Consider the following 27,602-nt stretch of genomic DNA (forward strand, 5'->3'; position numbering starts at 1 on the left):
ATTCTTGTAATGTTTTCTCATTTTGTCTCGTTGTTCGCCAAGTGTACGTGGTGTGCCCCTGTCACTAGGGCACCAGTAACCCACGTGCCACTTCAGAGGTCTCAGTATTTTCAGTATTTGTGGAAAAGGAAGAGACGGATCACCTTGCTTCGTCCTGTAATTATTATGGTTATGACTGCCCGTAAATGTCATTTAGGATGGACAACGCTCGTCTACAAAGCAGTACCGACTCCAGCGTGTCGGCAACGTATTTTCTGTCTTTGTGTTCGTGGTCGTGGCTTCCCTCGTCGTTGCAGAGCACTATTACATAAACTAAGAGTCGGCTCTGTGTTGGTGCACGAACACTTGTACCATCATGGGCGTGTTAACAGTCCGTTGTGAGCAAATTGTGGCTCTTGCAAAACGCTCAAACATCTTATAATGCACTGTCGCGCATTTGCTACGCAGCGGGCTGTGTTGATTACCAAATAATAATTCCTTGAATTTGAGCACGTGACCACGGAGAAATTCTTTCTGAAAGGTTGTGTTTCTCGACGCGACCAGGCCTAGTGAGCTCTAATGACTTTTATTGACCAAACGAACCTGGCCACCCATTTATACACTTCCTTTTTCTTTGCTCATTCTTGTCTAAGTCTTCGGTATTTTATCCTTTACATCCCTCTCTGCTTTTTTTCATTCGCTCCTTTTAGCTTCATCTCCTCTCTCTCTCTCTTCCGATCTCCGAAAAGTGTAAGCAGGCGTGGTGCTTCTCCAGGTGGCAGTTGCCAGCTAGCTCTTTCTCTGTTGTGTCGACGTCCTTGTGTTTCCGTGTATGCAAATGAAATTATATTTTTATGGCTAGCCGTATATCTATCGAAAAACAAATTGACAATGAAGTACCTGGTGTCGTGGAATTCCAGTAGTTCTGCCCCTTGGGTGACTGCCGCATTGATGCGGTAGGCTATCAGCGGCGGAAGAGGAAAAAGGCTGTCAAAGTAGTGCAGTGAAGTCCACTGGGGATTCCTCAGTCGACATGTGTACTGCAAGCAGGGCAACATGAAGTCCCGCCAAGGGTCCTCTAGCGCAGACACTTCAATTACAATTGTAGCGCATCCATTATGCAAACGGAGTCCCCAGAAGAAGTGCCCACGAGGTTGGGGAACATCCAATATGAGCAGAGACAAGCACCAAATACAACGGTGCACTGTCAAGAGCGTCCTTGTGAACGTCTCCCATTCAGCGAGATAATCTGTAAACAGGTAAAAGAGCCTTAATCGACAAAAAGTTTGGGTATTGTCAATAGAAGTGTATATTTTCATCGTCGTACTGCTACGTTTAACAATATGGCTATCCGCATCGCTAGTTGAAGAATTTGCTCTAGGGGTAAGATGGGCTCACCTGAAAAAAAAAACAAAAAAACTAACGCAGCTTTACACTAAGGGTGTGAAAGAAGTTCGGAGCTGCGTAACCCTCCCTGTTTCTATAGGGCTTTCTTTCCTTCTCACTCTCTTTACTAGTTTCCAATTCATATGTCATTTCTATTCCTTTACATCTTTTTCTACCTCTGTATGAGTGAAGTTTTTTCTCTTGATTGATGTTTTTTTTTATTCTCATGTTCCCTTTTTTCTCCATTTCGTGCGGTGTTTCTCTTTTTTTTTCTATTTTATACGTGGTTTTTCTGCACCACGCTGAGAGCACAAGTTGTGTTTTTGCGGATGATGATAACTGATCATCACCAAGGCTCTCGAAGAACAAAAGAGACTTCTTAGCTGCAATGCACGCTTAGTATTGAGCGTTACGCCCATTACCGCTGACATCATATGACAGCGTGGCTCTGAAAAACCCTACGCACTTAAAAATTCATCGAACAAAAGTGACGGAAGGTTCAGAGGTACAGTCGTCCGCACCTTCAATTTTAACGCTCCGACGCATGACCTCGGCGCCACCGAGCGTTGAAAATGATATGCTTGCTAATGTGAAGGATAAATGCAGCGCGCATCGGTTTCACCAGTAAATTCTTGTTTGCAGTATGTCTGACCGGCCGGTGAAATGCACTCACTTCGCATCCCGTTTCCGCCACGTTTCACGCGTGGCTACATTAATGCGCACCCATGGCGTTCGTTTTCTTATACCTATCTCGACAATGAACCATTGCGAGCGACAGCTTACGCGCCTATCGTGTTTGAATTTGCAGATGCTCCTAAAAAATCACAGGTGTAATAGGCTGGGCAAAGGCACATTCAAGGCGTTTGTAAAAGTTGCACAATATATCTGTATTTCTGGGGCGTTGCTGATGCACTGATTCAATGATTTTCAGACAGCATGAAGTTAGATGCTCTCGAAATTTAGAGTGTGCCTTCCTGCTCGGTTCGAACTGCACGAAAGATGTGGTCTTGGAGCACAACATTTCGGCGGGTAACAATATCTGGGATTTCGCGTCTCAGAACCAGGATTTTATTTTAAATTAAGATGGCAGTTCCAGGTTTTATGCAATAACCACGCACAAAAATCGCTTCATTTGCGTTATATCCATGCTTCTTTCCTGCTGATGACACGGACAAACTTTGCGCTCCATACGAAATCGATTGATTTGTGGGGTTTAACGTCCCCGAACCACTATATGATTATGAGAGACGCCGTAGTGGAGGGCTCCGGAAATTTTGACCACCTGGGGTTCTTTAACGTGCGCGCTCCATACGAAATCATCCATGCAGCGTGAATCAAACGGTAAGGCGCACTCTAAATTGCGAGAACAGTTCAATGGACGCAGTATGAATATTATTGAATGAGAACATGAGCAACGCCACCACGTTTGAAATTTATTTATTGTACAACTTTTACAAACGTCATGAAGATGAGTTTGCTTTGCTATTTATACATGTAAATATTTGCAACGAATACAAACTCGTAAGGTGCGTGAGCTAGCACGCAATGGTTCAGTGCCAAGATAAGCATACAAAAAACGCTATGGGCGCGCGCAATAACGTAGCCACGCGAAAACGGGGCGAACAAGTGATGCGAAGTGAGTGCATTTCGCCGGCTGTTTAGGCAGACTGGAAACAAAAATTTACTAGTGAAACTGACGCGTGCTACATCTTTTCCTAACTGCAGCAAGCATATCATGTTCAACGCTTGCATGCGCTGATCTCAGTTCAAGTGAGCCGAAGCCACGCATCGAAGCGTTCGACGTAACGCTGCTGACGACTGTACATATACAAAAAGTTCTTGCGTAGAGAAAAGCGTTGTGTTTCGCATGCTTGATAATACATTCTAGCGCAATAGCTCTGGTGCGCCAAGGTGTGCTGTAAAGTAGTGGTACAAGGGTGGAGCACATTTGGCAAGCACTCTCAAATTAAGACAGGTAGATTGACACTATCCCTCAAGAGGAAGGTATATAACAGCTTTATCTTGCCGGTACTTAGCTACGGAGCAGAAACCTGGGGACTTACAAAGAGAGTTCAGCTTAAATTGAGGACGACGCAGCGAGAAATGGGGAAAAAATGGTAGGTCTAACCTTAAGAGAGAAGAAGAGAGCAGAGTGGATTAGGGAACAAACGGGGGTTAAGAATGTCATAGTTGAAATCAAGAAGAGGAAATTTACATGGGCCAGGCATGTTGCGTGTAGACAGGATAACCGCTGGTCATTAAGGATAACTAACTGGATTCCCAGAGAAGGCAAGCGGGTTAGGGGGATACAGAAGGTTAGGTGGGCAGATGAGATTAAGAAGTTTGCGGGTATAAATTGGCAGCAGCAAGCACAGGACCGGATTAACTGGCGGAACATGGGAGAGGCCTTTGTCCGGCAGTGGACGTAGTCAGGCTGATGATAATGATGATGATGACGACAAGGGTGTTGACGGCACACCAATTCGATGTGTGCAGATAAGATCAAACGCACAGTTCAATCACCATCTCCGCATTTAGATGCGAAGCATGTTATGAGCGAGCTTGATCCAGTGGCGTCCGCACTCTACTGCGCATTCGCTGACTTTTCCTCTCTCGCGTGAGCACAAGGAGGGGGAGGGGGATTTTTTGGAAAAAGGTGAAAAGGTAAGAAAATGGGGTGGGGAGCGTATGACGACTCTCCCTCATGCGAGGATACCTCAACTGATACCACCATGGGGCAACAAGGTGAAGGAACAGTTACAGTAAAGAAAAGAAAGTACGCTAAAAAAAGAAGGAGGCGGGGTGAAGACAAGGAGGATAAAAAGAAAAAAAACTGGCATGATGGGAGGAGGACATGCTTAACCATGGCGAGTGGCTCATAAAAGTCGTTCGGACAAGCTGGTGTCCTCAAGAAAGTCAAGTAAGGCCGCAAGGGCAGAGCGGCGATGGTCTTCATAGTGGGTGGGGGTAGGAGTTCCTGCAGGGTCACACATGGCAGTCCAAAGGGACGGTATTTCTTGACAAGCCGTTTGCGCGCTTTACCGGGAGCAGGATACTCACAGATGAGGTGGGACAGTGTTTCCTCCACGCCGCAGTCAGCGCAGTTCAGTGAGCCTGCTCCGCGCAGACGATGAGATGGTTTTGCTGGCCATATGGGGCTGTTCCTCATGGCTACGAAGAGCCCTCGCTCGCGGCGTGTGAAACCAGTCACTGACATGGGAGGACGGGGGCGTCCGGTGGAAACCCAAGCGTCAGAATGCTCGCGTGTTAACTCCTAGCGAAGATTGTTGCTTGCCGAGTCGAAGGAGCTTGCGTAGTCCCTTAGGGGGGGGGGGGGGGGGGGGTATCGGCGTAGTGTGCTTGTTTGGCAAGTTCGTCTGCAGCCTCGTTGCCCGCGATGCCGACGTGTGAATGGACCCACTGAAGCACAAAAGCACAGCCACGTTCTTGAAGGGCCAGTAGGCTGCGTGCAGTGTGCTGAGACAAAAGCGGGCCATGTTCCTCTCTCGCGAGATGGCTTAGGACAGGTTTCGAGACGCAGAATATTGCTGTGCTCGTGAATGCTGGCCACTTGCGTAGGAGGTCGGTAGCCAACAAAAGCCGTTCCAGTTCAGCTGTTGTTGAGGATGCTAAGGGGCTATGCAGGCGGCCGCAGCAAAGCCTTCCCGTGGGACGAACCCATCAGTGTGCACTTTCGTTCTTCCGGCCGGGTCCTCGTACACTCGCAGCGCAACTTACTGCGTCATGGCACTCAGCAGGCTGTGAGCTAGCAGAAATGAATGAGCTAGCAGAAACGAATGCAGAAACTTGAGCTAGCAGAAACGAATGAGACCGTCAGCACTGCTGTACACTTTCGTGACCCTTGCAAGCTTCCATAGCTGGCGTGGCGTGTTATCCGCGTGCACGAGAACGACGTCCCCTTTCTTCAATGCTGTAGTTGATCTCATGTCGGCAAAGTGTGCAGAAAATAGTTGTAACATGTATTCTTTTCGCCAACGCTTCCAAAAACTTTCGACTAGGAGCTTCCTGTAGTTGTGTCTGCCCATGATGACTGCCCGCTTGGAATCAACATTGACTTCATCAGTGGTCGCATACGGTATAGAAGTCAACCTGCATCCAAGGAAAAGTTCGGCTCGCGTTAAAGTGCAAGTTTCTCCGGCATCTGTCTCGATAAAAGTAGTAGGCGTAGAGTTTACGACTGCTTCAACCTTCGGCAGCATTCCGGATATTTTTTCGTAGTTCAGACGAGCTTTGCCTGTAATTGTTCACAGCGGCAGCTCCACTGATCGCACAAGGTGCTCCCACCATCCACCCAACCAAGCAGCATTTGGTGCAATAAACTTCCATGAAATGCCGTTGGTGCTGAGGTGCCCAGCGACGTCTCCTTTAGGGATCATTTGATGTAGTCGCCTTATGTCTGCCGATGTCTTGTGAAAGCTTCGTGAGTTGTCAGAATAGATTAGCCTAGGTAATCCTCTCCGAGTTGTAAATCGTCGTAGGCACTGCAGGAAAGCTCCGGCTGTCACTTCCGAGATAAGCTCGAGATGCACCACTGTAGTCACGGCACACGTACAAAGTGCAACGTAAGACTCCGTGTCCCCTTTTCTTTACGCGCATAAAGATGGGCCACAAAATCGACTCCTACGACTTCGAACGGGCTCGTTGGTGACACTCGATGACTTGCCAACAGAGCAGTTTAAGCACTTCCTGGCTCACAATGATATGCTTGCATGTATTGCAGTCATGCAGCACTCTCTTTACCAAAGTGTGAGCTCTACCAATCCAGCAGCGATCCCGAAGCAGCGTAAGTGTATTTCTAACACGTCCATGTAGGACTTGAACATGGGTTCTGTTTGCAAAAAGTGGGGGTTTGACGGCATCACGATTGGGTGCTTGACATCTTGTGTGGAACGTATGAGCGATAAACGACCTCAAATCCAAGGAATTCCGTCTTTGTTTATGTAAGGGCGTAGTTCATTGACTCGAGATGTAGACTCGACTGGTTGGCAGTTGGTCAAAGCGGTGAGCTTGGCAAGAACGCTTTGCTCTTGAGTACATCTTATCCTACACTCTTCAGCGTTCAAGATTTATATTGCCACGAGATGTCCAGTGTGATCCGTCTTTTTTCTACGTTGCTCCTCAAACCTGAAAACCCAGTCAGTGACTAACTAGGTGCTGAAGTCTGGTGTACCATTGAATGTCGAATATCGGAATTGAGAAGAATGTCACTAGTGTGACGTGATCTGTTGCAACTTCACCTTGGGTGGCTTTCACTACGCCTTGTCCACCGAACTGTACAGCCCATTCAGATATCTGTCTAGCTAGCCACTGAGGACCATGGCACCAATTAAAGCTGCATAGCAGTCTCTCAAGCGTCGCAACACGCGTGAGTAGGTCAGCCTGGTTGTCGAGTCCAAGGCAGTATCTTTACTTTGATGAATCTGTTCTGCACCTAATTTTATTGACTCTGTTGGCTATAAACTGTTTTTACTTTTTGACGTCACCTTTTATTCATGACAATACAATGGCCGAATCTGTCCACTTAATGTTGTCAACTTGAACAATTCTCAAACCGCTCATCATGTATGGCAACAGTCTTGAGTTGATTAAGACAGCCAGAAGCTCTAATCATGGCAGCGTTGTCTCCTAAATGGGTGCTACCCGTAATTTTGCAATCAAAAGTTTTGGCTGCTCAGGACTTGGCACGACATATATTGCTGCTCCATATGCCACTGAACTGGTATCGCGGAAAACATGTACTTGAAGCACATTAGGCTTCTTTCTCCGCCGCCCAGACAGCGAGAAACAAAAACGTATTGGAGTTGCAGCAGCTGGATGACCCAATCATTCCATTTTTTTTGCAGGTCATTGGGTAGTACTTCAACCGAGCCAATCCCTCCTATGCACAGCTTTTGAAGCAATATTTGTATGGTGATAGTATATGGTCCTACAAGTGCCAACAGGTCAAATATTCTTGATACTAACTGCAAGACAAATAATTTCGTGTTCATCTGTGCTGTAAAAATACGCAGTAGATTTTTAACCGAAAAGCTGAATTTATGTTTTGCAGGATTTCACCCCAAACCCAGAATTTGACTCACATTTCGTGAAAGATGACAATCTAATTACTAGTAGACGCATACTGATGTTCAAGTGTTCACACTAAGTTTTCTGAATTTGTTGTCTACTTTCGCAATGTTATGCCGGCCAATTTCATGATTGTTTGCGCTTCTCGGTAAAGTTTAGTAGCCTACTCATTAGTATCGGCACCAGTGACTAAGTCATCCACGTAAAACTACTTGGCAAGAGTTTGTGTGGTTTGTGTGATGACTGCCGGTGTTTTTTCACGTGATAGACAATAAAACCTTTGAGCAAGAATTGGCTACATGTAGCTCTGAAAGGCGCTCTTGTCATCCTCTACCTTTGCAGCTTACCCTCGGATAAATATCCTTCTGCAAACAACAGAAAGCAGAAAATGTCTCTGTCATGCTTCCGAATCGCAATCTGAAAGAATGCCTTTTTTTATGTCCACGATCACTGCCAATAGGTGCGTTCGGAAGCGTAGCTTAATTTGCACAAGGTCCTAGTACATTTTGTCACTTTTTTCAAAGCAGTCATTAAGGGACTTGCATCTTTTGGCATGTGACAAAACGTCGAAAACCACCCTCATTTTCGTCGTCAGCGCTTGGACACGGATGACTTTCTTTTGCAGCATGTAATATAACTTCGTCACATCTGCGGGCATATCAGTGACTACATCAGCGTGTCCTGCCCGCAAGTACTCTCTTATAGAACGGTCATACGTTTCGTGCAGTTACTTCCTGGAGTCGGGACGGTTGACAAGCTTGTCCAGTCGATTAATGGCGACGTGGCTGTTGCTTGCAACCTCGAAACTATCCTTCCAAGAGAGGGCCACTTCATATATTCCGTATATCAAGCTAATGGTTTTCTCAAAATGTATCATGGTGTTGCTCATTACAGGTGACTTGTTTGTCACGTCGGTAATTCCTATCTTCTCAAGTTCCCAAAAGGAGTGTCAAATCTCATCGAAATCAGTAGCTTGAATTTCGAATACGCACACCATCATTTGTGAAGCAGTTGGCTGAGACACCAAGTGCGATGTGGTTCTCTGGAAGGTCCATCTAAGCTTAAAGTTCAGTGCGATCAATGACTCGTTATCTTCGCACTGTGAAACGTCGTCGGTGAACCCTTTCCACATCTGGTCGTACCAGACCAGTACATTGATGCCACTCCTGGGGATGATAGATGGGTGTTTCACCTAATCGGCAACATGTTTTCCCAGCTTCTTGAAAGAGGCGACGAAGGCTACATTCATTGCTGTCGCTGTGATGCATGGCAGAAGCTTGGTGTCTCTATTGCTGCTAGGGCTATTTCCGCATCTAAAAACTGGCTTCGCAGTCGTAGTTCTACGATGCAATGCCTCCAAGCCTTTTGGTCTGATAAAATTGCGAAAGCATTGAAGGCTATTGGAGTTGTTCCCACGCTTTTCAGGTGGAGGTGCTGGAACAGATCTTCAGTTATGAACGTGTTATGACTGCCACCATCAAAAACGCCCGGTATGTAGCGGCAGGTGTCATTATTCACGGCCTATGATCGGAAAGTGGGAAGAAAAACGCAAGTGATAGAGCTTTCCTTGACGGGTCTTCTTCCAAGTGATGCGCAGACTGTCGTAATTTTTTCGTCGTTCTTGTTAGCATAGTCTGACTTTTGCGAACACCTGTCGGGATAGCACATGCTTGTAGCTTGTGGAGCTTGGCATCTGGAGCAGGAATTTGTTTTTCTATTTCCATGCCTTATGTCCATTGGTGGTGCCGCGGAAACACCTCTTGTCGTTGGAAAGCAGTTGCTTCGGCGTCAGTGACAAGTCATTTGTGCATGCTTCTGATCCGTTAGGACTGGACAGGCAGAATACGCGGTTGTCCTTTTTTTTCCGTACCAAGTTGCTGTGAAGTACAGAATACGTTGGTTTCTTGCGCCTAGAATACGTCGATGGACTTTCAACGGAGAGCATTTCAGGTTCTCGTTCTCTGGCATTCTTAAAATCCCTTTTCTTCAGGCTTTCCAGCTGAGTACACAGGAGGTTGAGCGCACGGTGCAGTCCCACGGGTATAACAATACCTTTTTTTCTTCAAACAAAACAGTACATGTGACTAGGCCTGCCAAAGCAGTTGGTGGCTTGAGTGGCAGAGCCTGGCAGACAGCAAAACAAACCGGACGCGTTACAAGATTGTATTTTATGGCCTAAGAGCGATAGTAGGACAAAAACAACGTGCATATATGATTAAAAACAACTGGGCATACAAGCAATAGTAACAAGCATTATACAATAGTTAGAGCAATTGAAAGTGAAAAGGTATAAAGAAAAAAACAACAACAGAAATTTAGCAAATGCTTCCTAAGTAAAGTACCACACTGGATGATTGTGCAGCATCATGCTTGCGGATGAGTATATATTAAATAACATACAGCATGCATTACAATTGTAGACAGATACGCCGTAGCAGTTTCTTTAATTTGTATTTTGTTTTTGTGCAAAAAATGCTGGGGTGTAGTACATTAAAATAGGTTTGTGACATAATGGGCTCGTATTCCAGTTTCATACTCTATTGAACACCGCGGCCTCCAGTAACGTACTTTGGGCCTTAACGAACGAGAAGTAACATACGGAACCAGGGATTCTTTAGACCAGAAGTATTTTAAAACAACCGTTTGAATTAACAGAGCATTGAAATTTGGCATAAACAGCGTTTTGAAAATGTCTCTCTCAGAATTTATGTTCAGGTCATAAGATATATTTTTTAAAATCGAACGCAATATTCTGTTTATTCTATTGTGCCATCGGACAGCACAGTGTCCGTAAATAGTTATTCCGTAACGCAGTATACAGTAACCTAAAGCGTGTGCTATCATCTTACGTACTGAAAACGGCATGTTGTACCTTATGTTATATAACAGACATGACACAGCGCGAAGTCTGAAAACCTAGGCGAGATGACTATTCCAGGAAAGGTCGCTGTCAATGTATAAGCCAAGGTATTTCACAACAGATGAGTACTGTAATGGCCTACAAGAGCAGGATGAACTGTCAGAACAATACAGAATGAAAGAATGGTCAAGGGTGACTTTCTTCAAGGAAGTATGGAGGCAGATTAGATTAGTTTCAGACACATTTATATTAATAAGGTTATCTTGAAACCAATACATGGCTTTAGTGGCAGCTGACTGAAGAAGAGTAATCACCTCATAAAACTTGTTTGCAGTCGTCACGATCACAGTGTCGTCGGCGTATTGATATAGAGAAACCGGTATCGTGCTGTGAAGGTCATTTACAAAAATATTGAATAGCAGCGGACTAAGAATTGATCCCTGTGGAACGCCGGTTTCGATGATTTAGAAGGTGCTGTGAGATTGTTCAACGGATACAAGTTGACGCCTGCCTTGGAGGAAATTGGCCAAAAAATACCATAAAGCACCCCTAAACCCTTACTGAAAAAGTTTATCCAATAACAAGGTATGATGGACACTATCGAAAGCCTTGCTGCAGTCAAGAAGGAGCGCACAGGCAACTTTGTTGTTATTGAACACCTCGTTCAACTGATCAGAGAAGTCTTCCAATAGCGTCTGAGTGCTTTTCCCCTGTTGAAAGCTATACTGGCAAGGCGATAAAATATTGTGACTATCGAAAAAGCTTGTCATCGTTAACAACAAAAGTTTTTCTAGTATGTGCTATAGAAGGCAGAATTGATATCGAACGATGATTTTGAAGTTTATTACGCGCACCGCTTTTGTGCAGAGGTACAACTATTGATGTTTTCAAGTTTATGGGAATTTCTCTACTAGAAATAATGCGATTTAGTTGTGCTAGAAGAACTTCATGGGTGTATTCAAATGTACTGCGCAAGTCAGTTATAGAAACACCATCAATACCAGCAAAAGTTTTACACTTCAAACTGAACATGATAGATCGTAAGTCCTCTTGTGAGATTGAAAGTAGATAAGCTGATTCGCTAACACTGTGACGTAGAGTGCAGCTTCACCTCTTGAGTCATGCACCCAACTGGATGGCAGATGATCGATGATACTGTACGACTATATCCCGTGGTAAAGCATACAGTAGGATGTCGCAGAGCATAGACGAAAATGACTACTTGTGCGCACCTAAAGTCTCTAGGCGTCGGATATGAAGGAGCACTCGGTCGTGCAAGCTGCATAGCGCATTGGTGTCAGTTCGTGAATGGGCAGGGCTCTACATTTGAAACTTCACAAAATATTCTTGCTTCAGGTGCGTCTTCTTCCCAAATCGCTTCTGTGGCAGGCTGATGGCGTCACTGTAGCAACTTTCTGTCGTCCGAAGGCGCGCGATTACTCAAGCAGCGTCTCCTTTTAGATACAGTCGCAGGTAATGGAACTTCTTTGTGGCAGTGATTTGAGCGTTACTATGAACATTTTGGCCGAAATTTTCCTCGAATTCAGTCCACTTGCATAGGTCTCCAGAGAAGGGAGGCAATTCAAATATAGTTCCGTCTGATGGTGCTGCGACTGTTAGGGGAACTTTTTCTTCAGTTTCAGTGTATGTCTTTAGCATGCGACCTTTCTTGCTGATAATCTCTGTGAGAATCCGCGTAGCACTGTCTTGTTATTGTTATTGCTGCTCGATAGTGTTGTTCAAGCTTTTAAGGTCTTCGTTATTAGTCTTCAGCCTCATATATGGAATTGAGCTGGTCATAGGAGGCAGAGTTAATAGCGAGGAGAGCACTTGCCTCGTTTATAATTCTCGTGTTTTGTACTCACCGCGACGTCCGCTTCGACTTCAGTCAGTCCATGCACTGCAGTTGACTGGTAGCCGCTCGTAGGTCCCTGGTTTCCAATCCCGGTTCTTCGGGCCCAAAGATTAGGACGACGACATTCCAGACACTGCTATCAGACTCAACTCCGTCGTCAAAGCGCAAGGCAAAAGATAATTTTTAACTGTGCTCGAAGTGCTCTGTTCTCACTTGAGCATATTCATGTCCCTCTACTTTTTTTCGGTTTCTTGTCCAAGCCCGGAAGGTGCACAATAAACAACAGCAGGTTCACTCGAAGAGGCGCTCACCAGTGAGGGGGCTGTCAGCGCAAAGGGCGCGTAGGATCGTGAGCCACTACGCCATCCTAGACCTCAAGGAGTAGGCCGACACGAGAATTCGGCACAGCACGTAACTGCGCAAGCATGGGGCCAGCATCGGGTGCCTAGGGGAGACGCTCAAAGTGGCACAGAGCGCGCAGGTCCAACGTGAGTGACGCAGGCCATGCGCGAGCTTTCGCGAGTGTCCTGGCCACACGGAGCTGCGAGGCATTCCGTGACACATGCGAATAGTGCAGCGGTGGTCTTGGTCTGTAAGTCGCCCCTGTGGTGCTTGGAGTTTGTAGATGGGCAGTGCGTAGTTCATAGTAGATAGAGCCATTAACTCGTATAAAGTGCAGGCGAAGGCAGCGGGACAGCCGTTGCCATGGGCGAGTAGACGGTGCACAGCCAATTGCACGCGACACATCGTCTAGCCTACGCGGCGCACCGTCGGAAACCATCGGATGCGATTGTGTATTGTGAGGCTAAGGTAGCAGACGTCGCTGCACCAAACTATAGGCGCAACAACTAGCTGAAACTGTGGGAGACGACGTCGGGCCTCAGAACGAGGGTGAATGAAGAGAGCCTTGGTTTCCGGCGCCGAGATTGTGAGGCCGAAACTTCAAACGAAAGTGGCCACACACTGGATGGCTTCCTGCATACTTGCGCGCACCAATGAAGCACTTACGGGTAGGTTTACGCTCATAAAGAGTGACGTCATATGCGTGCACAATTGAGCGCACAGGAAACACAGCCGCTTATGGAATGCACTTGATGAGCGCCGTCAGTACGAAAATAAACAAAAACGGGCCGAGGACGCTGTCCTGTGGGACGCTGCAGCTGACGGAACACGGTGCACTTATCGCCCTGCCCACGTGCGGAGTAAACGTCTGGTCGGTGATCAAGGCCTGAACGTAGCTTAAGAGTTTGCCCTCGACGCCGAGAGCGCGCACGGCACTGACGATGGGCGTGTGATTGGAGCGCGAGTCAAACGCCGACTGTATGTCAAGGAAGAGCAGAATAGCCATTTCTCCATCGTTTTGAGCTTGCTGGAAGGTGCTCATGATTGTGGTTATACAGTCGGTTGTCGCGTGGTGAGGTCGCGATTCGCACTGTTCTAGTGGCAAGGCGTTGCGAGCATCCGCGATCCACTGCAGTCGATAAAGGGCCATCTCCTTCCTTGTTTTCTCCACCACTGAGGTATGCGTGATGGGCCTAATGACTTGACCGAGTGTGGCGGTTTGCCTTGCTTGTGAACAGGGGTCACAGTAGCGGAGCACAACTAATTTGGGAAGACAGCGCTGGAGAAAATACTGTTCAATGCATTCAGCAAGAAAGGGTGTGGATATGCGTCCAGGTTTCTGAGAATTCGGTTTGTGATTCTCTCCGGATCAGGGGCGTCGTTGCGCTTGCACCTTCTGAGGAGAACCCATTCCAGTTCGATGTGAGAGAAATCCTTCTCGCAGAAAGAGTGGATGTCAGCTGACGCGGCGGATTCCACGGGAAGGGCAGCTAACGCGCCAGTTTCCATGACACTGGTGACGCTCCCTGTACTGAAGGAAGGGCCCGAGAAGGAAGACGCAAGCAGTTGAGCAAGCTCCCGCTCAATGATGCCCGGCGCAATGAATATTGCGAGGACTTGGCAGCACGGCACTTTCGGCTCAATCATCATGCGCATAATACGCCAGCCGCGGCGACGGTGGCGTGGGTCCCTCAGAGAAGAACAGACACCCGTCCAGCTGCGGTAACGTAGCCGCTGCACGTGACGTAGGCACACGGCGTCCAGTTGGTTCTACTCAGTTCATGCGCCGTCAACAGAGGAGTGCAGCACCCGCCTCTGTGCGCACTGGCACAGTGTGTGGAGGTATAGCAGCTTGGTGTCAAAGCGAAGCATGCCGGCAGGAACAACACAGCGCGTTGTCGCTCGCGCAGCACGGTCCGCGATGCGCAAAAAGAAATTGTCACTGCTGCGTAAACTCGCGCACAGGTCGCGAAAAAGTGGCCATTGTACAACACTGTATTCGCGAGCGGCATCACGGCTGGGGTGACACAGAAAAAGCGTGATCGGGTAGTGATCACACCCACCGGTGTCAGCATGGCGCTTTTAGTCGTAAGAGCAGCGCTCTGACATCAGCGCCAGGTTGATCACAGTCGAGGCCGCGCTGCGGAGGATGTAGGTGGGTTCAGCGGAGTTAAGTAATAAAATACCCACTGAGCTGATCGCGTCGCAAAGGTCTGACCCTGTGCATCTGTGGTATGGCACCCCCAACTGCCGTCATGCGCGTTGACGACTCGACACAGTACGTTGTCATGCGCGAGCGCAGCGGCAAGATGTGGCACAAATGCACAGCTGGCCGCAAGGAGGTGGGATGACCATGTCCTCGCTTGAACGGTGTAAGGAGCTGGGGTTAAGGGAGTGGTGTGAGCGTTGCCTTCGTTCCACGCACCAAACGGCAGCGTCAGAGGGAAACTGCTACAGTAGAAACACGGCCTTGACATGCCCAAACGGCCCCGCCGCTGTGGTCTAGGGGGTAAGGTACTCGAGTGCTGACCCACAGGTCACGGAACCGAATCCCGGCTGCAGCGGCTGCATTTTGGATAGAGTCGAAAGTGTTGTAGGCCCGTGTGGTCAGATTTGGGTGCATGTAAAAAAAAACCCAGGTGGTCGAAATTTCCAGAGCCGTCTACTACGGCGTCTCTCATAATCAGATGGTGAATTTGAAACGTTAAATCCCACACATCAATCAACATGATCAAACGCCGTGGCAGCGTAGGCAGAGAAAACCCACCGTACTCAAGGCCGACGTTGAACCCACGCCTCAGCGTTGAGCCAACGCTGCGGCTGCGGACAGACGGCGCGAATCCAATGCCCATGCAGAACGCCGCACTAGACAACTTCAACACCCGTGCTTCAACTGCGCATTCCAGTAAAATTACATCATCTCCTGCTAAAAAGGACCTTGAGGTGATGTGCAACAGCATGGGGGTTGCACACCGCATTCGCGTATTTTTGATCAAACTTCCTTTTGTAGTTTGTTCCAGGCGCATATGATTCCCAGAAAAAAAGAAAACTTAAATGTATCAATTGTTAAGCTCTATTCCTGGGTCCTTTTCCCGTTATGAAACTGAACACCTATGTGCGTCGAAAAAAATCAGAGAGATTTGAAGGTTTTGGGGCAGTATTGTGAATTTCCCAGTTAATAATTTCTGTTTTGGTAACACTGAAAACTTTAACAGCTGGTGTTTAATTTTATTGTCATCTACAGAGTTGGAATGTTGAAGAATGATTTTGTTTCTGCATATCATCATGATATTCATCAGCATCATCAGCCTGACTAGGCTCACTGCAGGAGAAAGGTCTCTCCCATGATGGACGAATCAAGCCGGTCTTGTGCTTTTTGTTGCCGCGTTATACAGCGAACTTTTTAATCTCATCGCCCCCACCCCCATGACTTCCGTCTCCCCTTCGTGCGTTTGGCTTCTCTGGGAATCCAGTCAGTTACCCTTAATGACCAGCGGTTATCCTGCGTACGTGCTACGCGCCCGACTCATCTCCATTTCTTGTTAAAGATTTCAAATATGATAACCTTAACCCGTTTCTTTCCTGACCCACTCTGCTCTCTTTTTGTATAGTAAGGTTACACGTTACACTTTCCTTTCAATCACTCGCTGCATCATCCTCTATTTAAGCTGAACCCCTTTTGTAAGTGTGTTTCCAGGTTTGTGCTTCAACAGTATGTACTGGCAAGATGTAGCTGTTATATACTGTCCTCTTGAGAGTTGATGGCAGATTACCATTTATGATTTGAGAATGCTCGCCGAATTCGATCCACCCCATCGTTATTCTTCTAGTTATTTCACTCTTCATGGTTCGGTACCATGGTTAATACCTGTCCTAAGTATTCATGCTCCTTTACAACTTCCACCATCTCTCCACCTATCACAAAGAGGTGTTTTCTGCCGAGGCTGTTGCATATTATTTTAGTTCGGTGCATAATAATTTCAGACCAACGTTTCTGCTTTCTATGTCCAGTTCAGTAAACAAGAACTGCAATTTGTCCCAGGAGTTTCTTATTGAGGCAGCATCATCGGCAAATCGCACTTTACTAATTTACTTTCCATTAACTCCTAATCCTTACGCTTCCCAATTTAGGGTCCTGAAAACTGTGTAAAAAAGCGGCGAATAGCATTAAAGAGATGGTGTCTTCCTGCTTTACACCCTTATTTATTGGGATTCTGTCACTTTCTATATAAAGATCTATGGGTGCTGTGCATCCAATGTAAACTTTCTTCAGTATGTTTATGTAGGGTCCTTCGATGCACTGATTCCGTAGTACCTGCTTATATTGAGGACTAAACATTTCACAGAGTTTAAGAACAAATTACATTTCTTGCTCCTGTTTGAAAATTCTATGAGAGCTTTATGAAGGGACGTTCAATGACATGGAGATTTAATCGTGATTTGAAAGACACAGTCGCCTGCAAAAAGCTTTATCTTGATGGGTATAACATTTACGATATCATTTATACTGATGAGAATTAAAGTGAGACCCAAAACTGATCGCTATTATACCCCGGAAATTACATAAAATGTCCATGAGGGGTACTTATCAACCTGAACCTTTTGGTACCTATCTTGTAACCTTTAATCTAGCGGAAGCGAACACTATGCTAGAGACAATGAGTACTCTGTGACAAATTCGGTAACTATAGCCTATAGCACGCAGGTAGTTTTTACCTGCTGATGTGTCCGGCACCAAAAATACTGTGACAGACGCGCCGATGACGTGATCATGTGCCGTGCCAAAGGGCACGGCACATGGCCTGCAGGCAACATGTCATAGTCGGCATTGCTGTTTATGCAGGCATTTTCATGGATTATGGGAGCGACAACTATGAGCGGCACATTCTGGCTACGTCCCACGTATCTCATCAGCTAACTGTGAGCAACAAGTGGGCGAATCAACCATCATCAGTGTCAACTGGTGGCACAAATTGGCTGCCTTTCGACGGAACTTATCAGGACTCTGAGAGCAGCACCTGGACGGCTCGTCTATCATCAGTGACGTCATCAACACCTCGACTAGAAAAGGAGCAGCACAACCAAGGAACCCTCAGAGAGCACGGCACATGGCCTGCAGGCAACATGTCTAAGTCGGCATTGCTGTTTATGCAGGTTCGTTACCTCTCTAATACAGCATGTTAAAGTAATGACAATCAATTTTTGTTAGTATTGCCGTGCCCTCACATTTGTATTGCTTTCGTCATTGATTGCTGGTCTGTGGTGTTGATGCTTTTAAAGTCTGGTGATGTTGAGGAAAACCCGGGGCCAAGGACTGCTGAGATGTCGGAGCAAATCTGAGAAAAACAGGTAGCATCCGAAACCAAGATAGATGCTATGAGGAAAGAAATATCCGATTTAAATACTAAATCTGAAAAGGTGACGGACTATTTTAAAGTTATTGAAGAAATGAGTGAGCGAATTAGCCGTCTGGAAGCTATAGTTAGGCAACAAGAACAGAAGTTAATTGATTGCGAAAACAGGAGTAGGCGTAATAATCTACTCGTTTTCGGCCTACCGGAAGATTCTGGTGAAACCGAGTCAGACCTTACGGAAACTGTTGTTCATAAAGTTTTTGACGCAAAAATGGGTGTTTAAGTAAAATCAGTTGACCGAATTTACCGGCTTGGCAAGCAGAAACCAAATAGCTCAAGACCGGTCATCATTAATTTTTACGATCACCGCGAAAAAGAAAGGGTGCTAAAAAACTGTAAAAAATTGAAGGGGACTACTGTTAGTGTCAGCAATGATTACGCAAAGGAAACTGTCTACGCTAGGAAAAAGTTATGGCAAAACTGCGAAACTGAAAGAGCAAAGGAAGCAAACGTGATGTTGATTCATGACAAGCTTAAAGTGAACGGCGAGCTTTATCAGTGGGATCAGACACGAAATATTCGTAGTCAATGGAAGCAACAAAAAGATAAAAGAGAATGTAACCACAGCTCTGCAATTTCCGCTCAGAGCAGCTCGAATGTGCCAAAACTGACAGATGGAAGTGGCATAAAATCATCTGAGACGGTGCGTTCATAGGTGAGAATTCTTTCACTGAATGTGCGAAGCATTGCAAATAAAGTAACAGATTTAGAAATCTTGTTGAATACACACAGCCCCCACGTTGTTGTCTTAACGGAGACATGGTTGAATAATGCTTTAACGGATAACTCCATTCTACCGCCAGGATACAAAATTTTCTGATGGGACAAGGATACCCGAGGTGGCGGTGATAGTTAAAAACAACGTAGCGGCAACAACAGTATATTGCCAGTTGCCAGAAACAGTGTGGTGCAAGGTGAGTTGCGCTAATCATACGCATCTCATTGGAGCCGTCTACAGACCACCTGGAAGTCCACTTAAGTTTTTAGAAGAATTAAATACGTTTTTGTGCGATCATGTAAATGAAAACACAGGGCTGATAATGGCTGGTGACATTAATTTAGCGCATATAAATTGGGTAAGCTTTTCAACTGGTCACGCGGAAACCCGTAGTGCTAATAGGTTATTAGAGCTGATGTTTTCCCACAGCCTCACACAAATCGTAAAAGATTATACACGAGTTACCCCTACGTCACAGTCATTGTTAGGCTTGGTTTTCATATCAAGTAGAGTGACTGATTACGATGTATCAGTTGAAGACGGCATATCAGACCACAAAATGGTTGCGCTTGACGTATTTTTTGATACCGGCTTTCGAGCAAAGCATCATGTGTATGCACATATTAAAGATTACGATCGTGCTGATGATACGGCAATCCTGGACGTTTTAGAAATTTCACTTGGCGAATTTCAGAAGGCATCAAAACTTGAGTCCATTGAACAGCTCTGAAAATGTTTTAAGGAAATTGTAGGTTACTGTTCAGACTTCATACCCACTCGCGTTGAAAAGACAAAACGAAGAAATCCAAGGATAAGTAGAAAAATAATTCACATGAAGCGTAAACTAAAAATACTGCGCAGAACTCATAGGGCCTCGACAGAAATATCACGTGCTAAAAAAAAACACGAAAGCAGAGATAGCGCAATTCAAAGAACATTTTTTCAATAACACACTCACTAACTTTCTAAAGAACTCACCACGTAAGTTTTGGCTGTTTTTTAAGGAAGCGAATGAGGGAATTGATCTTATTGTAGATAAAAAAAATTAATCACAGAAAAATAAGATATAGCTGAAAGACTCAATCAATTTTTTAAATTGGTTTTCTGTAAGAATCTGGGTGAAAACGAGGAAATTGAATCAGATACTTCTGTGACACTTCAGGAAGATGATATAAATATTAACCGAGAAGGTGTATTCAATCAACTACTTCTTTTAGATACCAAAACGCCATGTGGACCTGACGGTATATTGAATCAATTTTCGTGACGATTTGCGGAGTTGCTGTCGTACTACCTAGTGATTATTTTCGAGAAATCTTTCAAATGCCACTGGTTGCCTCAAGATTGGCGTAGAGCAATTGTTGTCCCAATTTTTAAACGTGGTGCTAGAACATCATTGAACAAATATATGCCTGTCTCACTCATGTCGTTATGTTTTAAAATATTTGAACATATATTGACAAAAAAAATTTGGCAATTTTTAGAACAAAATGAATTATTATGCCACTTTCAGCATAGATTTCGCGGTGGCCTTTCAACAGTCACACAACTGATTGAAACTATACATGACTTGTGTATCGCTGTAGATGCCTGTATGCAAATCGATGTTATATGTATCGAATTTTCAAAGGTGTTCGACAGAGTTTCATACCGTAAGCTGCTATTCAAGCTTCGCAATGTCGGTATTAGTGAGAATATTCTCAGTTGGATCAGAGCTTATCTAGGCAATCGACAACAAGCAGTTAGAGTGGGAGATACAATGTCGGGAAATCGGGAAGTGTACTCGGGAGCGCCTCAAGGATCTGTATTGGGGCCCCTACTCTTCCTTTTATTTATAGATGATATCTCATCAGTCCAACCACCAGTAAAAACTAAGCGCTTTGCAGATGACTGCATAGTTTATTGTCCGGTATCATGCAGAGAAGATCAAGTGAATATCAATCAGTGCTTACAAACCCTAACCTTATGGTGTTCTAATTGGGGTATGGAAATTACCATTGAAATCCACTTACACACACATTACAAAAAAGACGGAAGTGCTTTCGTGTGCATATAACATTTGTGATAATATGCTGGTGAAAGTTTGTAATTTTAAATACTTGGGTGTAACTATAACAGAAAAGTTGAGCTGGAGTCCTCATGTCGTTAACATCTGTCAATCAGCATGTAAAAAATTGTGCTTCCTACGAAAGAAGTTAGGACGAGCCACAAAAGATGTTAAGCGGCTTGCCTACAAAACGTATGTCCGTCCGAGATTGGAATACGCTAGCGCTGTGTGGAGTCCACATCAAAAGGTATTAAAAATAAATCAGAACGCCTTCAGAGAATGTCAGCTCGCTTCATCTGATCCTAATATCGAAGAAGAGATTCTGTTACTGAAACGTTAAAAGTTTGTAAATTAGAATCGCTAGAATTAAGAAGGCGGAAACAGCGGTTTAAACTTCTTTTTCAGATCTTGCATGCCGGGGTCAAAATAAACGGGGATGATTATTTGAAGCATTCTTACAAAAGGTTTCCGAGAACAACATGCACTACATTTATACAACCAATACATGCTCGAACAGATATCTTCCGATTTTCCTTTTTTCCCAATGCTATTATTATGTGGAATGAATCGCCAAATGATATGGTGTAAAAAAGAACTTTGAGTGATTTTGGCATTGCTCTTGATAGGCGTTTTGTTGAATATGTATAGTTATCAGTGTTCATGTGTGTGTTTCCTTACAAGTATGTTTATTTGGTCATAGATATCATGTTGTAAATGTATTGAGTGAAAAAGCATATAACTGTGTTTCTCATATAATTATGCTATATGTTACAGAGTTCATCTTATAATTTATTTTCAAATATTTAATTTTGTGCAACTCAATTCTTCACCCTCCCTGTAACGACCCTCAAGTGAGGGTTAACAGTATGATAAATAATTAAATAAATAAATAAAATTCGAGTGCCCGGCGATTATCACGTGCTGTGACTTTTCAGCTGGAGCATCCTGCACCTAGGAGTTACTTGTACCTGTGACGCCAGCTGCTTTGTCCCCTCCCAGCGCCACCACTACTTCGCTCAAGCTGGTTCTTGCGATCACTGAACCAGCTGAATCTGTCTTTCCCGAACTTGCTTGCTCTTTCTTCTCCGCCGTTCTGGCTGCCGGTACCCTACCATTCTCTCCATGGGCCACTCCTTTGCTCACCTTCACTAGTGCCTCCTCGGCAGACTTGAGCCTTTCTCTGATAGCCCTCGTTTTCTCTTGCTCTGTCGTTAACGCAGTCTCCAGCTCGGTGAATCTCATCAGCAGTTCACTCTGGGCACTCACTGTTTCCTCCAATTTTCCTCGACCTCACATTGTCTACACTTGGCGTCAGCCTCCTCTCCATTTGCGTCTGCACGTAGGTTCATTTTCAAAGCTACCCTCTGAACATTTTAAAGCCTTTTAATTCATGTCTTTTTGACACCAATTGTCCTAATGAATTCACTGACTCGATAAATACAAAACACGGCATACGACAAAACCTGCACGAAGAAAAAAAGAAAGTAAGCTCTACTATAAAAATTTGCGTGTTCGGTACACGTGAACCTCCCCCACAGGGTGGCAAGAGAAAAAAACGCAAACACACACACAAACTAGTATCTGGTGAGTGACCCCCAAAAAAGCCGTAGAATGTAATAAGTGCTACACAAGTTTTAACTGCAGCCTTAATAGTTGTAAAAGCGAGCTCGAAATATGCAAAACCTCTTGTCTGCACAGTCAATCGGGAGCGCTTAAAAAACACGTTAATCCCCCGTGCCACTCCCAAAAAAAAGTGCTACTTGGTGCCCCCAAGCGACTAGGGAATAAACTACAATAGCCAACTATAGTTGACACAAGTCATGACATGAGACATGAAACTGCGGACGTTCCGGGCTTTGAAAGGCTATTGTATTTTCACAGCGATAATTATCCATTGCATGGGGTCCACGAACAAATTTAAGCTCCTCAAGTAAGCAAGGAGCTCAAAATCGAGGGAAATCGTAAAACGCACGTGGGATTTACTCGCAGCCGTGACCGCACTGCTGCTTGTGCTGCTCTTGGTCGCGGCCATCTTGCTTTTCGTGCTATAACACGGGGAGACCCCGCGAGAGCCGCTGCTAAGGTACCCAACGGCTGTAGCGTGCGCAACGTAAGAGCCGAGATCTAGTGTACGCCTCCTTCGCGTGCGCTAACACACGCATTTCTCTTACGTACAGCGCAGGCGCAGCCATGCTCCCTCTCAGGCAATGCGTGCTAAACTAAAACTCTATTGATAGCTACTTAGGAGGAGTTCTTACGTGGGTTTTCTGCAGCACCAGCAAGACCTACGATGGTTTGTCTGTTGAAGGCTCTGAACTCGAGGTCGCACGGCCTCTTCACCTTGACTCTGAGACCTTGGGGAGTGCACACTTGTATCAGTGCTTCACTTCGCTCCACTCGCCTCATCTTTCGCGCATTGAATGTGGTCAGACGTTCCAGTGTCGCGAATGCTGGCGAGATCTGCGTGATCTTCGGCCGGTCCACATCCTGCTGCTTAGCGCACCGCTTTTGCGATACTTGGAACGAGCCACCGGCTTCCAGTGCTTGTGCTGTTTCTTCATCCTGAAAAAAAAGGCGTGTAGGCTGTTCATTAGCAGCAATAAGTAGAAACCTTCGAGGACACTGAGGCTTCGCTTTAAAAAGTCGAACGTATTAGCTAACCAGGCAGCAGTGCGCATCGCCTTGGCAATAGCTAGCTTAGCTACTGTTATCGGTGCATGTCTCAACGATGCCCGTAAAAAAACGAACGACTGTGCACGTATTATTGGTCGTTTCAGTCTATCCTAGAATGTCTTCTGCAAGTCAAGTTCTTAAAGGCACACACCAACATTATTGTTCCTTTTGCGAATCAGTGTATGGCACCCTACCCGACCGCAAGACAACATGCGAACTCAAGTTTAGCCCTTTGTAATGAGTGGGCCTCTAAACACCACTACTCGCGTGGCAAATTCACATGTTATGGACCCTGGTGTGATGCTACGATTATGCGAGACCATGAGACATGTATTAAGAAGGCTCCTTCCACTACAAGTCATTCCTTTTGCACAGTTTTTCGTATTAGTTTTTACGGAACGGTATAGAACCTGTGGTATAGAACGCCTTCTTACCACGCAGACAGACAACCTGGATTCGATGCTCATTCAGACCAAGGTTTTATTTCGATTGCAATTAAATTGACACTCGCGGTCAATTTTTCCTGTTGCTATTGCACGCCTGTTACAAAGCGCTCAAACATAGGCACTGCTTCTTTGGGTCATAATCAGATTTTCTTGCTTCAACTGAGATATGGCTAAGTGCCGACATTAGGGACAGCAAAATCACACCGCCAAATTTTGGCGGTGTGACACGTGACGTTGCATGGCCCTACCTATTAAAACAGGAGAGGAAAGCATTTTTGTAAAGAATTATTTTCTACGTGTACTATTGTCATCGGCTGTGTTTATTGTATTCCCTTAGGTGGTGTTGCTATGTGATGAAAAACTTTGCCTCCACGTCATTTATCATGTCAAGCATTCCAGATTAATACTTCCAAGCGATTTTATTCTGCCTGACATTACATGGAAGCATTTTAAAACAACTCACTTGATACTTCTATACTGTTCGATAGCATGCTATTACTTCAAATCTCGGCCAAGTTGTAATAGAACCGACGCGTGTACAGCGACCTACCTCTGAAATATCAAATTTTGCTTTCAAGAGTGACAATTTTTATTCAGGTAGGCTAAACTTGACTTAGTTAATGCCATATCTGATGTGAAATATGATTATTCGTCATGCCTGCTCAAAGCACTACAGTTTCGCGTGCCAACGGCACAGTACTCACGTGGACTTTAGGATCAAGAGCAGACAATACAGCTAAAATTCACGGGTTTGAATAATTTTTCATGAATTTCCTCGCAGATATTGAAGTTTGCGAGATCAATTAAACCCGACTGTTTATTGCTGTATTTTAAAATACGCATCATTCGAAGGTGAACAAAAGAAAATCAAGAACGCACAACGCCTTAATTTAACAAAGTATTGTTCACACCAAGCGCACAGTCAAGCGCCTGAGAAGATCTATGAAGGTTCCACCCAAACCTACTACTCGCGGTAACCTCACTATAGCTATAGAAGATACGAAACCGAAGATAAAGGCAGGCAAGTCAAACTTTTACAAAAAATGCCAGGCCTGCGCCGAAGGTGCAGCACAGTCAGAGCCAAAGCTAGAAGAGCTGCCTTTCAGAGCCTTTTCAAAACACTCATTGGGTAGCTACTGCAAGCACACTAACTTGATACTCACGAGGACAATAATAATAAGCTTTTGGGTAGTGGGCCGCCATTTGCTATGCTATTTCATTCATTCTTCCGAGAAGCGTGGTATCCGCTAAACACTTGCAAGGAATTTCGCGTAAATTATTCATACAGTGGCTGACGATGAGGAATCATGGCTGAAGTGGGTATGCACCACAGTTAATGGGGGGACAAGAACAAGCTTTTGTAATAGGTGAGAGCATTGGACGGCCCTCTCGTTACGCTACTGGCATTGTTCGACGACTCGTCGTTCGTTCGGTGTTTTAAAGTGCTTTGTAAGTCATATTAACGCAATTACTATCCCGACGTCAAGCCTGCCTAAAAAAGTTTGCCAACGAGTCACAAGCACCAGCATAGCTCAGTGGTAGAATACTGGGCTGGCACCCAGTGGACTTGAGTTCAAGCCCTACTGCGTCATTGGTGCTAGGTTTGCCAACAAGTTAAATGCACTAGCCTAGCTGAGTGGCTGATACTAGGCTGGTACCCAGTAGACCCGGGTTTAGAGCCCCATTGTGTCTTTATAGCTATAGGTTTTTCTCTAGTTTCGTGCGATGTGTTTACGGACACCAGCGGTGGCGGCGGACAACTACGCGGGATTCGAGTTGTGATCTGATAACAGCTTTTGCTGTAAAAAAAACAAAAAAACTGGCAGGCGTCTTAAAGAGCTCCGCCAGGGAATTCACAGCTATCTCAAGCCAAAGTCTTCAAGTGATTCATTAGTTTTGCCCGCCAATAAAGATCACACCTAGTGTCTAAATAATGTGTTGTTATGTATTCACAGCTGATTACGCCAAAGCAACCGACAATGAAGACACGGCAATAATTAGCCTCCTTATCATTTTGGAGGCAGCAGTACGGAACCTCCTCTTTAAGCTTGACATTATGAAAGCAGATCCAGCTTCCACGGTTTCCGCGTTTAGTTCGCCAGTCTTTCAACACGTGCCGCATGACTTTTATCTTCTTGAATATCGCACAATGTCAAGAAATGCGTCGCGGCAAAAAAAAAAAAGAAAAGTTTAAGACGTGGCTTGGTTTGCCGCCGTTCTTCGTTGATTGTGACAAAATAGGAACGATGAGTTGTATCGTTAAAAAGGCTAGTTGTTCTCCGATTCAAACGAATCGTTTTACGCATCCGAAAAAAATGCTGCCCGACTGCACCGGAAATTTTCAAAAGGCAGCTAAACGTATTCTTTTTTACAGCATCGGCGATATGCCCACCATTGGTTTGGTTCATGACGTTGAGATGATGTCAACATCATGCTGGCGTGGTGGCAGCGTGAAGCAAAATTGAGAATAGCTGTGTCTAGCTTAATCAAATTAACCATAGGCAAGCCTTCAAAAGCCGCATTGAGCATTGTACAACCTAGAATTAGCTATGCATCACTAAGCTAATGAAATCACACAGTAAAGAACCCTATTTAAGCTGAGCTAAAATTGTTGTAAGCCTCATCAAGCCGCGCAAGGTAAGATGCGCAGATCTTAGTGTTATACTAGTTAGACTGAGATGAATTATAGTGCTAATTTGGTGAATTACCTAATATTGATTAAGTTAACACAAGAAGTAATCTCAGTGAGGTCAAGCCTAGAATATGCAAATGAGGCCAATTTCTTATTTAGAGAAATAGGGTGCTTGGTGCTGCGATTGCCAAGCGATTCTCAGTAGAACCAGATCGATACGCTGCCAATACTCGTGAATCGCAATGTGATCGCGTGAACATTTTGTGCATGGGCGTGTGCGTGCCTAGTGAAGGCTAAACCAGCCAGTACCAACTAGCTTGCTCTGCCCCAGCCTTGCACGACTCCATGAAGGCTGGGCGAAATTTTTCCGTGTCGAGAGGTTCGGCGATGGTAGATCTTCAAGGCATTGACTTAACTTACGTCCTTTTGTTTTCCGTTGAATAAAGCAGTTCCTCAATAACAGACAGGAATTTGTGCATGGAAATAACAGTTATCAACTTCATACCATGTCATATCTGGAGTGCCAAAAGGCACTGTTTTGAGTTCACTTCTTTTCCTCATATACATCAGCGATATTCCCAGTATAATATTCTTCAAACATACACCTGTTTTCCTATGACTGCGTCATTTATATTCCGATCATCAACGTCGCCGATAACCTAGCGCTTCAAAAGGACTTACTAAAATTAGACAAAATGGTGTCGTGATGGGTAATGGTGATGGGTAATGGGCAACACTAACAAAATATCCTTGGTTTCATTTATTAGACGACATGACTTAGCGACTTCCAAATATTCTCTTAACGGTATCCTCATTTCTTCAGAACCAAGTGCAAATACTTAGGCATTATTCTCCATAACGCTCTCACTTGAGCCACTCACACAACCATTATTACTAATGCCGCTGACCGTACTTTGCCCTATCGTAAGAGAAATGTAACACACGCATCTCCTCTGGTGCAATTACTGGCTTATAAAACACTAAATCACCCCAAATTAGAGTATCTTTGTTCCGTCTGGAATAACCCCGAAAGCGTTCTAACCATTATGATAAAGTCAGCACGAAACCGAGCAGTTAGATTAATTTAGTCATATTATTCTTACACTACTAGGGTAGCTGAAGTAAAGAAAAAGGCAGGTCTAGCATATCTTCAGGCGTGGCGC

At 45.1% G+C, this 27,602-nt stretch overlaps 1 protein-coding gene across 1 annotated transcript in view; it reads right to left on the reverse strand.

Moving 5' to 3' along the window:
* Nucleotides 1–27,602, reverse strand: part of LOC142776507 (uncharacterized) — a 78,083-nt gene that overhangs the window by 14,791 nt on the left and 35,690 nt on the right. Inside the window, exons 2-3 of the mRNA XM_075880311.1 lie at nucleotides 22,947–23,250; nucleotides 880–1,228 (exon numbers count right to left, since the gene is read on the reverse strand). Of these exons, the coding sequence (XP_075736426.1) occupies nucleotides 880–1,228; nucleotides 22,947–23,250 (653 nt within the window). The remainder of the gene's footprint in view (nucleotides 1–879; nucleotides 1,229–22,946; nucleotides 23,251–27,602) is intronic.

Source organism: Rhipicephalus microplus, chromosome X (genome assembly GCF_043290135.1).
Source record: "Rhipicephalus microplus isolate Deutch F79 chromosome X, USDA_Rmic, whole genome shotgun sequence".
Lineage (NCBI taxonomy): Eukaryota > Metazoa > Arthropoda > Arachnida > Ixodida > Ixodidae > Rhipicephalus > Rhipicephalus microplus.